This window comes from Lithobates pipiens, unplaced genomic scaffold (genome assembly GCF_037356315.1).
Source record: "Lithobates pipiens isolate NorthernLeopardFrog02 unplaced genomic scaffold, aLitPip1_a1.2 Scaffold_22, whole genome shotgun sequence".
Lineage (NCBI taxonomy): Eukaryota > Metazoa > Chordata > Amphibia > Anura > Ranidae > Lithobates > Lithobates pipiens.
In genome coordinates this window covers 118,320,158-118,335,013 of record NW_027507784.1, presented here as the reverse complement: position 1 = coordinate 118,335,013, position 14,856 = coordinate 118,320,158, and the positions used below count along the sequence as shown (strand labels likewise).

General features: G+C 41.2%; 1 protein-coding gene across 8 annotated transcripts in view; it reads left to right on the top strand.

Moving 5' to 3' along the window:
• NCKAP1 (NCK associated protein 1) overlaps positions 1 to 14,856 on the top strand; it is a 175,174-nt gene that overhangs the window by 37,203 nt on the left and 123,115 nt on the right. For 4 of the 8 annotated variants that reach the window (XM_077448133.1, XM_077448132.1, XM_077448137.1 and 1 more), the window contains exons 2-3: positions 4,209 to 4,226; positions 8,552 to 8,662. In XM_077448133.1, the coding sequence (XP_077304259.1) occupies positions 4,209 to 4,226; positions 8,552 to 8,662 (129 nt within the window). The remainder of the gene's footprint in view (positions 1 to 4,208; positions 4,227 to 8,551; positions 8,663 to 14,856) is intronic. The other 4 variants (XM_077448135.1, XM_077448134.1, XM_077448139.1 and 1 more) reach the window with 1 other exon arrangement.

Sequence of the window (14,856 nt, the reverse complement as noted above, 5' to 3'; positions counted from 1 at the left end):
CCAGAGTCAGCTAATTGCGAGCTCAAGTCGCTGCCCACTGACGTCGCTGCCCACTGACGTCGCTGCCCACTGACGTCGCTGCCCACTGACGTCGCTGCCCACTGACTGCAAAATCATTGCACAGAGCTGGTAAGGTTAGGCATGTTTTGTTTTTGTTTTTTTGTTTTTTATTTTTTTATTTTTTTTTTTATTTTTTTTTTTTTTAAATTTAAGTTTTACAACCACTTTAAATCATCAGCTACAGCATTTTGCTGACTTTGAATTTAAAAAAACAAACCTAGGAGTGTAGGTTTTTAAATAAACAAACAAATATATCTTCACACCTAGGTGGATGCAGCATTGTTCCGATGCTGCATTTGTCCCCCGATGTCTCTAAGACCGACAACCGAGTGACCAAAGATTGCTGATTTCTCAGTCTTTGGTCACTGCTCACTGTCCTGCCCTTCCAGGGCTCTCTGGAGGAGGGGCCGGAGAGGCTGGCTAAGGCTCTCATCGGCTTGCTCAGAGGCTAAGCCAGCTGCTGGTCAGGCATCTGACCAGTGGACCGGCTCTGTGACATCAGCCAGCAGAGGACTTTAGCCTGCTGTTGGCTATATTTGGGTCACAGGAGTGCAAAACTACATCCACTCCGGTGGCCCACAGAAGTATAGTCAAAATAGCTATTTTTATTTTTTATTTTTTTTATTCCTCTTTTAGAAATTTTGTTAGATTATACCCGCATTTCAGAAGTGATGTTCTAAAGGGGCAGGAATTGCCGGTTGCACAGAATGCAGCTTGGTGCGGCAGGTTTTAGACGTCTCCTAAACTATTGTCTACACTTGTCCCAATAATATAGGCTGGTCAGGAATCCAGGAAGTTCATTGAACCCTCAACTGTAACTTATCAAAATCATTTTTAGAATTTTATAATGTAAATTTGCACTAAATGAGATAGATAGATAGATAGATAGATATATATAGATATATATATATATATATATATATATATATATATATATATATATATACACACACACATACACATATACATACACATACATTTTTTTGTTTTTTAATATGGCCAGAATGGAGATGGAATATTTTGTATTATGTTTTTTTTTTTTTTTTTTTTTTGCCACCATGTTTTAAGTCTTCCAAAACAGCTTTGTCAGCCCGTTTACAAAGTTTATAGCTCAAGCTGCAGTTTACACAGAGAACTAATCACTTCTTTTGTTGCAAAAACCCTTAGTGACCTGGGGATTTTGTCTTCTTCATATTTTATTTTCTTGATTATAGTAAAAGCAAAAGTCATACAGAAGTGTATAATTGCTGTCTGTGTCCCGGTAAAAAGGTTTACTCTCTCTATTTGTACTGTTTAATGTTATCATTTGAAAGTGAAATTAAAAGAAAAGCCCAAATTTTGGGTTGTCCCCAGAGAAGTAATAAAGGGGAAATCTACCAAGGGTAACACTAGTTACCCTTGGTAGAGGGTATCCCCAAGAAATTCCCTTCATTTTGCAGAGATTCCCAGTCACTTCCTGTTTTTGGCTATGGCACAGGAAGTGAAGGGAATTCTCCCCAATGGGACACAGATGAGGGGAAAAAAATCTGATGGGCAATAACCCTCCCTTTTAAATGGAAGGGGGGGCTTAAGAGAGGAGAGAGCTTTGCCTTTGTTCTACTTTTAAGGATCATTATATGCATCCAATTATGGGATGAATGACCATCCTTTCTAATTGTTTGCTCTTTGAACATTAGTAGATATTTTCTGGATTGTAATAACCTTGTACTGTACCTGCGATGTTGTGACTGTTGTTCAGTTCAGAGTCCAGTTTCTAAGGCTGACAATACAGCTCTAAAGGACTGTATAGTTTTAAAGCGGTTGTAAACTGTTACACTAATTGTACCTACAAGTAAACCTTTAATAAGGCTTGCCTGTAGGTACTGTATATAGGCACTATATACACTGCTGCCAATGTCATCGGTGCATGCGCACTGAAGGAACGGGCCGCTGGTGCCATTTCTTTTTCAGGGCCTGTGCCATGACCAGTGGCTCCCACGCACATGCACGGTAGTGACGTCATCGCGGCTCCTGCCAATCACAGTGCTAGAGCCCGCAAACCCGGAAGTAATGCCTGTGAAAGATGTCGGCCATGGAAGTGGAGTGCGGGTGGCACTGCAGGGCATCGTTTTAAGGTAAGTATTCATAATGAACTAGTATGTGATGCGTACAAACTCATTATGCCTTTCTGTCTTTTTCCAGATGTTTACAACTTCTTTAACTGTGTGTGTGTGTGTGTGTGTGTGTATATATATATATAAATATATTTTTTTTCTTTTATATATAAAATAGGTGGAAAATAAGCTTCAGTTAACTTATTTTAACTATTACCAGTTTTTATTAAGCCGGGGAAATTTAAAAATCACTGTATTTAAGAAATTATGAACAAATAATTAAAATATTAATGTAAACAATTCAGCAAAAACTGCAGCAAAATGGTTTTTATAAATGGGAATGTTTAAAAAAAATATATTATTTATATTGCTTGATGTTTATGTACATGAGGGCAGCCATGGTCTCTTGTTGTGTATGCAGTCCCTTCTTATCTCACTGTTGGTCTGATTATCTGATCTTGCAAGCGCGGATGCACCGATATACCAATTTTGTTACAGCATGTGCGAGTACCATCATTTATTTATTTTTTTACTTGACAGGTGGTTTTCAGGCACTTTAGCGCTACAAATAGCCTCTGCTTAGTGCCTGAAAACCACCTCTCATTGATTCCAGTGTGCCTTTTCACACTGGGGCGGTGCTCTTGCGGGAAGGGAAAAAGTCCTGCAAGCAGCATCTTTGGGGCGGGTTTGTAGCACTAGTGGGCAGCGATTTCAAACTGCCTGAAAAGCATTTTGAAAGCACCACATAATGGGCATTTTTAAACCATTTTTTGGGGTTAATAGTGGGCCCGCTAGCTAACTAAAACAAGTGCCGCTTGGCCGGGGTGTCGGTGTGAAAGGTGTCTTAAACTGACTTCATCTGCAGAGAGAAGTTCATCCCTTTACTTCTGTTTATTCATCTACAGTTCAATCAGAATAAAACAATGTTTCTAAAAGCGGAGTTCCACCCAAAGATTGAACTTCCACCTAGATTCCCCCAACATTAGTCACCTTTCAGGGGGAAAGGGGGAGCAGATACCTGTCTAATACAGATATTTGCTCCCTCTTCTGGCGAAAGATCGACGCAGTATCCGTGGCCATCTATGCCATGTCCAGCCCCTCCTCTGCCCCCCCCCCCCCGCTGTCTTCTGGGAGACACACAGGTCCCAGAAGACAGCAGGGACCACTGAGAATGCACAGTGCGACTCTCGCATGCGCAGTAGGGAACCAGGCTGTGAAGCCGCATGACGTCACTTCCTGGTTCCTTTACTAGCTATGCCGGCGCCTGCACCCAGAGCTGGAGGGTCGGGTCAGCTTCGGACATTGCGGGCGCCCTAGACAGATGGGTGTCCTTCTTTTTAAAAGTCAGCAGCTACACTATTAGTAGCTGATGACTTTTTTTTTTTTTTTTTTTTTTTTTTTTATGTGGTATTCCACTTTAATATCTTTGTTTTAGAGGCTGAACGTTGTTGATGGACCTGTTATTTTTACCTTTGCTTTTATTTTTTTATTTTTTTGTTTACTCCAATTGCCAAGACTTTGTTCACACTTAAGCTAATAAAGGGCAACCCCACTGACAGCTAAATGAGTCATCGATTGTTAAGTTTGTGGCGGCCCGCTCCTTAACTACTGGTAATTGGTGGCTATTTTTTTTTTGTTTGTTTACATTTCAGCTGTCAGTGGGGGAATCCTGCTGACAGCTGAAAGAACTGAGCACGAAAGTATCTGTTTCAGGTATCTGAGCATTTGCATGAGTGCAGATAAATGCTTAGTATCGGTACAGATATCGGTGCAACCCTACTTGTAAAAGTAACACCTTTTTTCATTCACTCCAAATAATGCAATGTATAATGCTGATGTGTCCTGTTGATATGAAATGTGACTTTTAATGATAGCTCCAGTTGAACACGTGATTACCTTCTATGTTTCTCCTTGCATGCACTGACTTTTTACATACTATAGATTAGAGTGCCTTTAAGAACAAATGTCTTCTTGTTGTGCAAAGTGTTGTGTTTTTAGTAAGCTGCATAATGTCTCTATGTAATTCTCTTTCTCTCTATTCAAATGCTTTCCCAGCAAGGACAAGTTTGGAAGGTTTGCATTGCTTTTCACCTTCCCTTTGCCCACTCTAAATCTCTGGATTCATAAACCATGACTTCTCTCTGTAATCTACAGCACACCCATATAACCCACCGATCAGAATTGAATAGCAATAACCGACCTCCCTAATGACTTTGTATGTTGCCCCCAAGCATGCAGGCTCCCTTGTGCATGCATGTATGACTGCTTTATTGTATGTATGTGTGTGGGTTTTTTTTTTCTCTTTTTTTTTTTTTTGGATTTTTTACTTTTACATTGTGTTTCTGGTCTTTTGCTTTTCTAGCCATTTTTATTGTTATTGGACTTGTTACATTTTGCTGTAGAACACGGCACAGTTAAAAGCCATGCGTGTGGCTTTATTATGTCCTGTGCTGACAGGTATAGAAAGCCGCTTTAAATGTCTCTCCATCACACTTTTTGTCCACACATTTTATTTTCGTTCTCCCCATTTGATAATAAAATTAATTTGAAGTCTCTTTATGCCGCTTATTGGTGTTTAAAAATGAGTGCTTATGATCTGTTTATGTATTGTGCTTCTTGGCTAGTGGGATATTTTAGCTTAGAATTAATAAAGGGGTTGTTCACCTTTTGTTTAAAAAAAAAAAAACTATTTAACGGTAACTCCACCCCCTTGTTCAGCTAGGCCACTTCTGTTTATATCCCTTTTTGCTCAAGGTTCACTGTTGCATCAGTATTGCCCCGCTCAGTGAAATTGATAGGTCTAGGAGGTTTAGAAGGGAAAAAAAATGTCTGTGTTTTTTTTTTTTTTTTTTTTAACAATTGCTCAGAACAGATCAGGTTCTTTGTTTCGTTTAGCAGTTAGGCGCCAGCTAAGTGTAGCAGTTTAAAAAAAAAAAAAAAAAAAAACTCTTTGGGTTTCATCCACTGAACCTGGAGAGTGCAAAATCTGGTGCAGCTGTGCATGGTAGCCAATCGGCTTCACCTTTTGGAAACACTTCTCCGAGGGGGTTAGCAGATGTGGAGAAGGGACCCCAGAAGATGGTGTTCGGGAGCCACTCTGTGCAAAGCGAGCTCCACCATGGAGGGAAGTATGACATGTTTGTTATTTAAAAAAAAAAAAATTTACCTTTTTTATATAATCACTTTAACTTCAGCTTGTTCAAATGAGCTTTTGGACAAAAAAAAAATCCTTGGAGTTTATTGGTTTGCGTGCAAAGCTGCACAAGATTTTGCACTCTGCAGTTCTAGTAAATCAACCCCTTTATTTAAATTAAAACCATTGCACTCACATAAATATTCTGTGAGTGCAACACTTGATTCCCCCCTTTTTGTCTTTAGGGAAGAATAACAACCTCCTGTTAAAGCGGGAGTCTGCCGGGAGTTCCACCGTTTTTTTTTTTTTTTTTTTTTAAAGCCAGCAGCTACAAATACTGCAGCTGCTGACTTTTAAAATAATGACACTTGCCCGCCCAGCGCGCCTGCGATGTCGGCACCCGAAGCCGATCTCTCGGGTGCTGCCGCCGCCATCTTGGGTATGGGAAGCAGGAAGTGGAGCCTTTTCGGCTTAATTTCCCGCTTCCCTACTGCGCATGCGCGAGTCGCGCTGCGCAATAAGGATGGTCCCCGCTGTCTCTGGGATCCGTGTGTTTCCCAGCAGGCAGCGGGGGACTTTCGGAAAGGGGCGTCGATTCTGCGGAAAGGGGCGTACCTTCTGCAGAATCTACGCCGGAAGTGGGTGCAAATACCTGCACTGTACAGGTACCTGAACCCCCCCTCCCCCCTGAAAGGTGGCAATTGTGGCGCCGGAGGGGGGGGGGAGGGTTCCAATGAGCGGAAGGTCCACTTTAGGGTGGACCTCCGCTTTAAGTTCTGCTTGAAGATTCTCGGATTCTTCCTCTTTCTCCTGGGAACTGTTGTTACCAGGACAGACAGAAATTGACAGTAAACCCAAAATGTTAGAATTGTCACAAGAGGTGAGGAACACTTAGAGGGTTATTTACTAAAACTGGAGAGTGCAAACTCTGCTGCATCTCTGCATCAAAACCAATCAGCTTCCAGGTTGTATTGTCTTAAACTGTTCTTAAAGCAAAGCTCCACCCGAAAAGGGGAAGCTCTTCTTGTTTGTATCCTCCCCTGCCACATTTGGCACTTTTTTAGGGGGTGGGGGAGCAGGTACCTGGTTTTGACAGGCACCCGCTCCTACTTCCTGCTCAGATCACCATGGCAATCTACAATGTCCAGCCCCTCCTACTTCCCACTCGCAGTCTTCTGGGACAAACACGGGTCCCAGAAGACACTGGGGCCATTCAGAAAGCACACACGACTTGTGGATGTGCAGTAGGAAGCCGGCTGCAAAGCCAGGAGGGTTCACTGCCAGTTTCCCTTACCTAAGATGCCCAGCGCCTGCACCCGAAACTGATTGAAGAGTCTGATCGGGTGCCGTCATCCCTGGACAGGTAAGTGTCCTTATTAAAAGTCAGTAGCTACAGTATTTGTAGCTGCTGACTTTTATTTTATTTTTTGGGGAAGACTGGAGCTCCTCTTTAACAAAACGCAGTGAAATTAGAATCTGGTGCATCTGTGCATGGTAGCCAATCGGCTTCTGAGTGCATCATTTTGTATGCATGCATACATACATACATACATGCATACATACACAGTATACGCACACTAAATGGTGTAAAAAATTAATAAATGAAAAACGACATGAAATCGGCAAAGTGTTGCTTCACATAAAGGAAGAGTGCTAGCAAAGAATATTGTTATGGTAACTGATGCAATCCTGTCTCCTCTAAGACCCCTTTCACACCAGGGCGTTTTGCAGGCGCTATAGCGTTAGAAATAGCGCCTGCAAAACGCCCTAAAGAAGCTGCACCATTGTGTGTAGTGTGAAAGCCCCGAGGGCTTTCACACTACAGCGGTGCGCTGGCAGGACGTCAGAAAAAAGTCCTGCCAGCAGCTTCTTTTGGAGCGGTGAAGGAGCGGTGTGTTTACCGCTCCTCCACCGCTGCTGCCCATTGAAATCAATGGGGCAGCGCTATAATGCCGCTGGCAAAACGCCGCTATTGCGGCATATTGCCGGCGGTTTTAACCCTTTCGCAGCCGCTAGCGGGGGGTAAAAGCACCCCGCTAGCGGCCGAAATGCACCGCAAATCCGCTGCAAATCTGGCGGTAAAACGCCGCTAAAAATAGCGGCGTTTTACCGCCGACGCAAGTTGCGGTGTGGTGTGAAAGGGGTCTTAAAGGCAACTCAGGACAGGTTTATTTATTTATTTTTTGTGCAACTGGCTTACTGGATGGTAGAGAGAGTAGGCAGTGCCCATTTTTATAATTATTTTAGTGTAGTCAGGTGCACTTTTGGCCAGTATTAGGGGGACTTTCAACTAAAAATAAGACCACCATTAAACATTTTGGTGTTCTATTCTTGCCAGTGTCTATATATCATTTCCACTGATTAAAGTCTTGCGGTTACCTGTCTGCCTGCCTGTAAACCAGGTCTTGGAGGTTAATTTTTGAGGAGCCGAGTATATCTGGCATTGATAGGCTGGTTGGAAGACCAGCAGAATGAAAGCTGGAGAAGGACCTGAGCTTCGTACCAGATGACAGGTTTTTCTCCATTGTTGGCGCTCTTGCTTGCTCTCCCTGCCAGCACTTCAGAACCCTGGCGCTAGCCACTTCTTTACTATGCCATTGCCTGACCACCTAGCACTGAAGTGGTTGGTATATACGGTAGATAAAAATATTTAGTACAGTTGTAATGGAGGTCCCTACATGTGTTTGGGCCTAAAAGTGGACAAGAAGCATTTGAAACGCTGCTTAATATCAACTAGGGAGTTGTCATTCTGAAAATGCGTGGACATATCACCAATTCTTTTGTTCTTGTTTTCTGTTTTTATGTGTACTGTAGATAAAAAAACTAGTGTGTTTTTTATTACAGTCCTTAGAACACATAACTTATTTTTTTTTGTTTTTTTATAGATGTTTTAAATCTGGGCATCAATACCAAAGCTAAATATTTTCTTTCTTTCCGAATGCTCATTTACCATTTTTTATTTTTTTTCTGCGGACAGCTCTACCTCAACTTTGTTGTATGAATATTTTATTTTATCTAGGTTTTAACGCTGCACTTTCCACACTGCTTCAAACATCTCCATCCCTTTTTATTATTATTTATTTTTTATTCTGTGTAGGAGAACTTCTATTTTCCTTCTGCTTCATTCTTGGTTCCAGCTCTGAAAACCCCTGCACTGCCTGTTTTTTTATTTTCTCATTTCACTTTGGAACAAAAGTCTTTTCAGTCTGCTGGTTACTATGTTTTTGGAAAAAAAAAAATCATTTTCCCCATTCGTTTTTGATAGGCATGTGGGGACCCTAAAGCCAAACCTTCTTACCTGATCGATAAAAACTTGGAATCTGCTGTCAAGTTTATTGTCCGGAAATTTCCAGCAGTTGAAACCCGCAACAACAATGTAAGTACCATTTTTATCATTTGGAAGAGAGAGATGTTGTACACTTATACTCTGCGTACTGAGAGATGACCTCTTTCAGTTTATGGTTTTTTTTGATTTCCTTTTAATTGTAGTTTTATATGATGAAGATTGTGATATACAACTGATAGTTTATTTCAAATGTGAAAATGTATTCATATTAGCCTAGTTTACTATGCCCAACATACAGGAGGATCATCCACAATTGTTGCCTATAGGTTTTAGCTTTTATACTTCACTTATTCATGTGTTGGATCTCCTGGGTTTTAGCAGTAGGACCATGGTCCCATAGAACATGCTATAAATTGCCTCAATATATTTATCCTTCAATGGTAGAGCTTTAACCGACACGCACAGGGTGCTGTTGAAGCCCCTAAAATTGCTTTAATAGATGTTGACTAGTTGGTGTTTTCTTATACCTGAATGAATGACTGTAATGTGTCTGGTATAATTGGTCAGGCATTGACCACCCTGTAGGAATGTGTCTTTGTTCCCATACTGAGATGATGTTTTCCATTGATGTGGCACTCTGGGAGTAAAGGTGCGCTGTGGCACCTGTTTAATGCTGGTGTTAGTCTGTGTCAACCATGTAAAGGAGAAGTACAGCCGAAGCTCGTTTGGCTGTGCTGCTGTGGATCACAGGAGTGCAGTTCATCTGCACTCCTGTGACCCGTTTTCACCGAACAGTGAGCTGAAGCCTGCTGTTTGCTGACTTCACACAGCCGGTCCAGGTTGGGGCAAGATCGTGACAATAAAGTTGGTATCTGGCTCAGCCTCTGAGCACACCACTGAGAGCCTGAGCCAGCCGCTGCCACCCCCTCCACAGCCCAGTGCTCCAGTGAGTGGGGGGCGGAGCAGAGAGCTGGCAACTGACAATCACTGTGTCTCTGCTCACGGGGCTCTGAGAACCGAGCCATCAGCAGTCTTTGATCGCTCAATCCTCAGTCTTGGAGTCAGCGGGAGACACAGCATCAGACCAATACTATATCCACCTAGGTAAGGTTGATTTTGAAATAAAACAGAACTTATTTTTAAGGATCAATTTAACCCTTTGCATGTTGCTGCTACTGAAGGACAGAGACAATACTAAAGGCAAGACATGCATTACCCCTTTTTTTGCTGTGGCAGCAGGTTTGCCATCCAATTTGTGTCCAAAATAAACAACATCCTCAGTTTTTGGGCAAGGGTTTCCACCATCCCTGTTTGTAGTCATAATTTACAAAATACCTCTAGTAGGATTTTAAAGGCAACCAAATAGTTACAAGAAAATCCAAAAGTATTAAAAGCCACAAGTTTATATATATATATATATATATATATATATATATATATATATATATATATATATATATATATATATATATATATATATATATATAATATTATATATACACATACATTTTTTTTATATATTATATTTATTTTTTTGTGGTTTATTCTTGTAATTTATTTTTGGTCTCCTTTTAAAATCCACTAGATGTTCTTCTTGTCGTTGTTTTTTTTTTTTTTTTTTAATTATGACCATTGAACGTGTGTTTACTGGACTAAAGTTCTTGATTAAAATGTCTGTCCATCCAAAATGATTTGGTTTGCGGTTGGTATCTGACCTTAGAGATTCACTGGATTCTTGTATGGGCATTCCAGTGGGGAGATGCTTGTCATTGTTCCTGCAGACAATGACGTTTCCTGTGTTCCTGTCCTCATTGGGACTCTAACCTGTTGTATTCTCCATTATGTAAATATAACGTCAACTAGGGAAGTTTCTTCTAACTACAGCAAGTATGTTGCCTTGGGAACTAGAGATCCTCCAATGTTCTGAATAGATACCAGACACTTTTCAATGTATGAATCTTTCATAGATGGCCCTGCTGAATCACAATAATCTGTACTTGTTTGTTCTGGAGTTATTACTTTGCACCCTCTTGTTTTATTTAAAGCGTAACTCCACTTTGGGGAAAAAAAAAAAAAAAATTCCTGGATGATCAATGTACATTGCAAGGATTTTAACAAACTGTGTTGCAGATTCTTACCTTTTTGTTATTCTGAAGGAATAGTCCATGTTCAGAGTAAATCTGTATGGGAGTGATTTTATAATTATCAATCAGCTGCTGCACCTGCAGGGCTCTGAGTTAAGTTGCCATGTCTGTCCCTTCAGTCATGATTTCCCTTTAAGAGGGAGAAATTTAATTTTGTTGCAGGGGATGCTCAAAGTTGAGTTTATATCTTAGTGTAGACTTCTGGGAAAATCAGTGGGCCAATCACACAAGCAGGACACCTCCACTTAGCTATATGATTTGTGTTGCAATTTGTATACACTATATTTATTTTTATTTAATATTTTTCCCCACAAAGTGGGGCTCTGGGAAATTGCGGGGCTGCTCCCACGCTGCAAAAAATGAACTGCTTGTGTGCTTTGTCCACTCCTGCAGGCTCCTCTGCACTGCTACACGGGACCCTGCAGCCTCCTCTACCTGCACTATGGTAATAGTCATCAGAAGCTATCAATACTGATGCAGGGTCCATAACCTGCATTGGACATGAAGTTGATGGACAGTGCACTCCCAGAGTGAGAATAGAGTATATAAAATGGCTTTTACCATGCACTAGACAGAAACAAGCAGTTAACCCTTGCATTTTGGCATCCTGCAAAGGAGGAATTTTTGGTTTCTCATTTGGGTTTTATCGTAGATCTGAAATGGCATATAATGTATTTTGAGCAATCCATAATCTCTTTAAATTGTCAGATTTCATAAAAATACTGAGTAATCCCAGAAAGCTCACCCTGAGCAATCGAGCAGCCATTGAAGTTCATATAATTAGACAGAGTAGCTGAAAGCATCTATCGGAGATCAGCAGTGCTAAGATGTAGAAAAATGGTGAAAACAAGTAGGAAAGACGATGCACAGTGCAGGGCATACTAAATGTCCTTCAGTTAAGTTTTTTAGATTTCCTTTAGTATACAGAGCCATGCAATATGTTGCTGCTTTTTAAATAAAGGATGGCAATACTTTAAAGCGGAGCTCCACCCGCTGCCTCCGACACCACCCCCCCCCCAGCCACATTTGGCACAATGCTTCACAGGTACCCACTCTCACTTCCTGCTGAGTTTGCTGTGGTGAACTTAGTTGGGAATTCGGCCCATTGAGAAAGCACAAGGCGATTTGCGCAGTAGGAAACCAGCTGTGAAGCTGCAAGGCTTCCCTGCTAGTTTCCCTTACCCAAGATGGCGGCGACAGCACCCGAAAGCCGATTCAGGAATTGGCTTGGGTGAGGACACCATGGGATCCCTGGACAGGCAAGTTCCCTAACCGTAAAAGTCAGCAGCTACAGTATATGTAGCTGCTGACTTCTAATTTTTGGAGCCCCACATTAAGGTCTCTTGCACACGGTACTGGTGTTTGAGATTCTGCTTTTTTTTATTTTTTGGACGTATTTTCAGGTGTTTGTTTTCGCATGGAATCATGCACATATTTGTACGTATATGCACATTCACTTGCACAATATCTTCCTAGGGAGAAATTATTCATATTTATGCTCGTGTGCGCTTATGCATGTGTTTGTGTGCACCAGCACAAAGTAATGACCAGGAACACAGTTTTATTTTATTTTTATTTTTTTATTTTTTTTTGCATTATTTGCCTGTGTATTTGTTAGATCAGTTAAAAAAAAACAAAAAACCGCTGCACTGATCTTTTTCAAGCTGCAGAGTGCAACAGGTGTGACGCATTCTGTTACGTTTCCACTATGTGTCACCTGTGACAAGAATGCGAGGTGAAGGGAATGGAGGACTGCTGGTTTAAACCATCCAGAGGCAATTGATGTGAAGTACAGTCTTTGGGAACATGCCATCAAGTTAAGGAATCATTCCTTAGATAACCTGACATGATCACACAAGCCCAATGTAGAGAAGGAGGGGTGACCACCACTAGCGCCGATCAATGTCCTGCTACGTGTTCAGGGAAGTTGACATTAATGGATCAAGAACTCCATAAGAGGATTCCTCATTGTTAACTTTTCTCTTCTGAAGCCAAAGCAGTTTCTCTTTCGCAATGTTTTCTAGCATGAATACATTGCATGATAGGTAGGCCGCATAGTGCAGTAGCACGCCTTTATTTCCAGCAATACCATAAAAGTGATTCACTGCCCGGGGATTAAGGGAAGTGAACTTGTCTGGTTTAACGTGTTCTGCCCTTTTGGGTATGCATCTCCAGTTGAGTGTGGTGTAAATAAAAGTGAGCGGCTATTGACATTCATTGCAGTGCTGCAAGAGTTTATGAAATAGCTGCTCACATTATGGATCAGGCTGGGTGTGTTCTATGAAGTTCACACTCGCAGCTGATAAACTGAGCAAATATTTGGGATGTGCATTGCATATGACTGAACAGGGCCCAGAGCTTTGCTCTTTGCATTCCTGCAGATGTGAAGATGCACAGCTGACCTTTGTGTTCTCTTTTTTTATCATAGGCATTTTTAATGGGTTTTGCATATTCTGCATTAATCCTGCCCTTTCATGAATGGAGTCATTTTAGGAGTGCGCAGGTGCTGTGCTAAAAAAAAGTCAGTTTTATCCCTCAGCAGAGTGTATTTCATATGCCATAGAAGAACCGCTTGTATACTGTATATAGAAGATAGTAGGATGCATAATTTGACCTGAAGAACTATACCATTATAGGATAATAAACATTTTTAAGTACCTCCAATATCGGGCCAATTCTGACACTTCTCATATACATGTAAAAATCTACTTTTTCAAAAAAAAAAAAAAAAAATACTTAGAACCCCAAACATAATTAAAAAAAAATATATATATATGTGTGTGTGTGTGTATATGTATATATATATATATGTATGTATGTGTGTGTGTGTATGTGTATGTATATATGTATGTGTGTGTGTGTATATATATATATATATATATATATATATATATATATATATATATATATATATATATATATATATATATATATATATATATATATATATATATATATATATAATTTTATCCTTTTTTTCCATACATCCTTCCCTTCTGTCTGGTGGTCTATTTTTGCAGGAAAGTGTTCAGGGACCCTTAGGTGAGTTTAATTTATTCTCATTGCAGGAAAAAGTGTTAGGGGAAAAAAACAAGCATTCAAACCCCCCAAGTCAGAGGAAAGGCCCTTCCTGCAAGAACACCCTCAGAGATTCGTGGCAGAAAGCAATGTGCAGTTCTTGTATTAAGGAGTTGGTGGAACAGGAAACATCCCAGCAATACAAGGACTACTTATCTTCAGTACGAGAGCTTACAAACTCATTGAGTTTGGTCAAAACTATGCTGGTACAGAGCCTGACAGGGCAGGTTGAGCCCCAGCATCCACTGTCCAGGCCTAGGGCATCCACCTCTAGAACACAGAGGTTGTTGACTCAGGGAATGAGGGGACAAATACTCTTCCCTTCCTCAGGGATTAAGGCGAGGAAGAAGAGGATGATGGCTGAGCCTCTAGATAGAAACTATCACCGGAGGAAATGGATGACCTTTTGAGAGCGATCTACACTACCCTTGCGTTCTAGGAGGAAAAGGTGCAACTGTGGGTTCATAAATTGTACCAAGGACTAGATGACAATAAACATAGTGTTCCCAGTCCATTGAATCCTCTGACGCAGTGAAGAAGAAATGGAAGGACCCTGAGTGAGGCCCCTTCTTTTCCAAGACCCTTAGGAGAAGATTTCCCTTTGAGGATAAGGAGTCAGAGGTATGGAGTAAGAAACACTGTGTAGATGCCACAGTCTCTCATGTTTCCTGTTGCACAGACCTAGCATTTGAGGACATGGGGGTGCAGTGGATAAAAGAGAGCGCGATTCCACAGCGGCCAGCCTCAAACCCACTATGGCTTCCACGGTTGTCGCAAGGAACCTGGACTTCTGGGTAGAGAAGCTGAAGAGCCAAGTAGAGGCAGTCACGTCACAGAAATAACTTCTGGTGTCCTTTCTATTGATCCTGAAGGCAGTAAAATACATGGCTGATGCATCAGCCAAATCGGTAAAAATGTCAGCAATGTCGTCGGCACTGGTGAACTCAGCCAGACGTGCTTTCTGGCTAAAAACTTGGTCTGGTGACACAGCATCCAAGATAAAATTATGTGGGCTACCTTTTTCAGTTGATCTTTTTTGGTCCAGACCTTGAAACAGTCTTG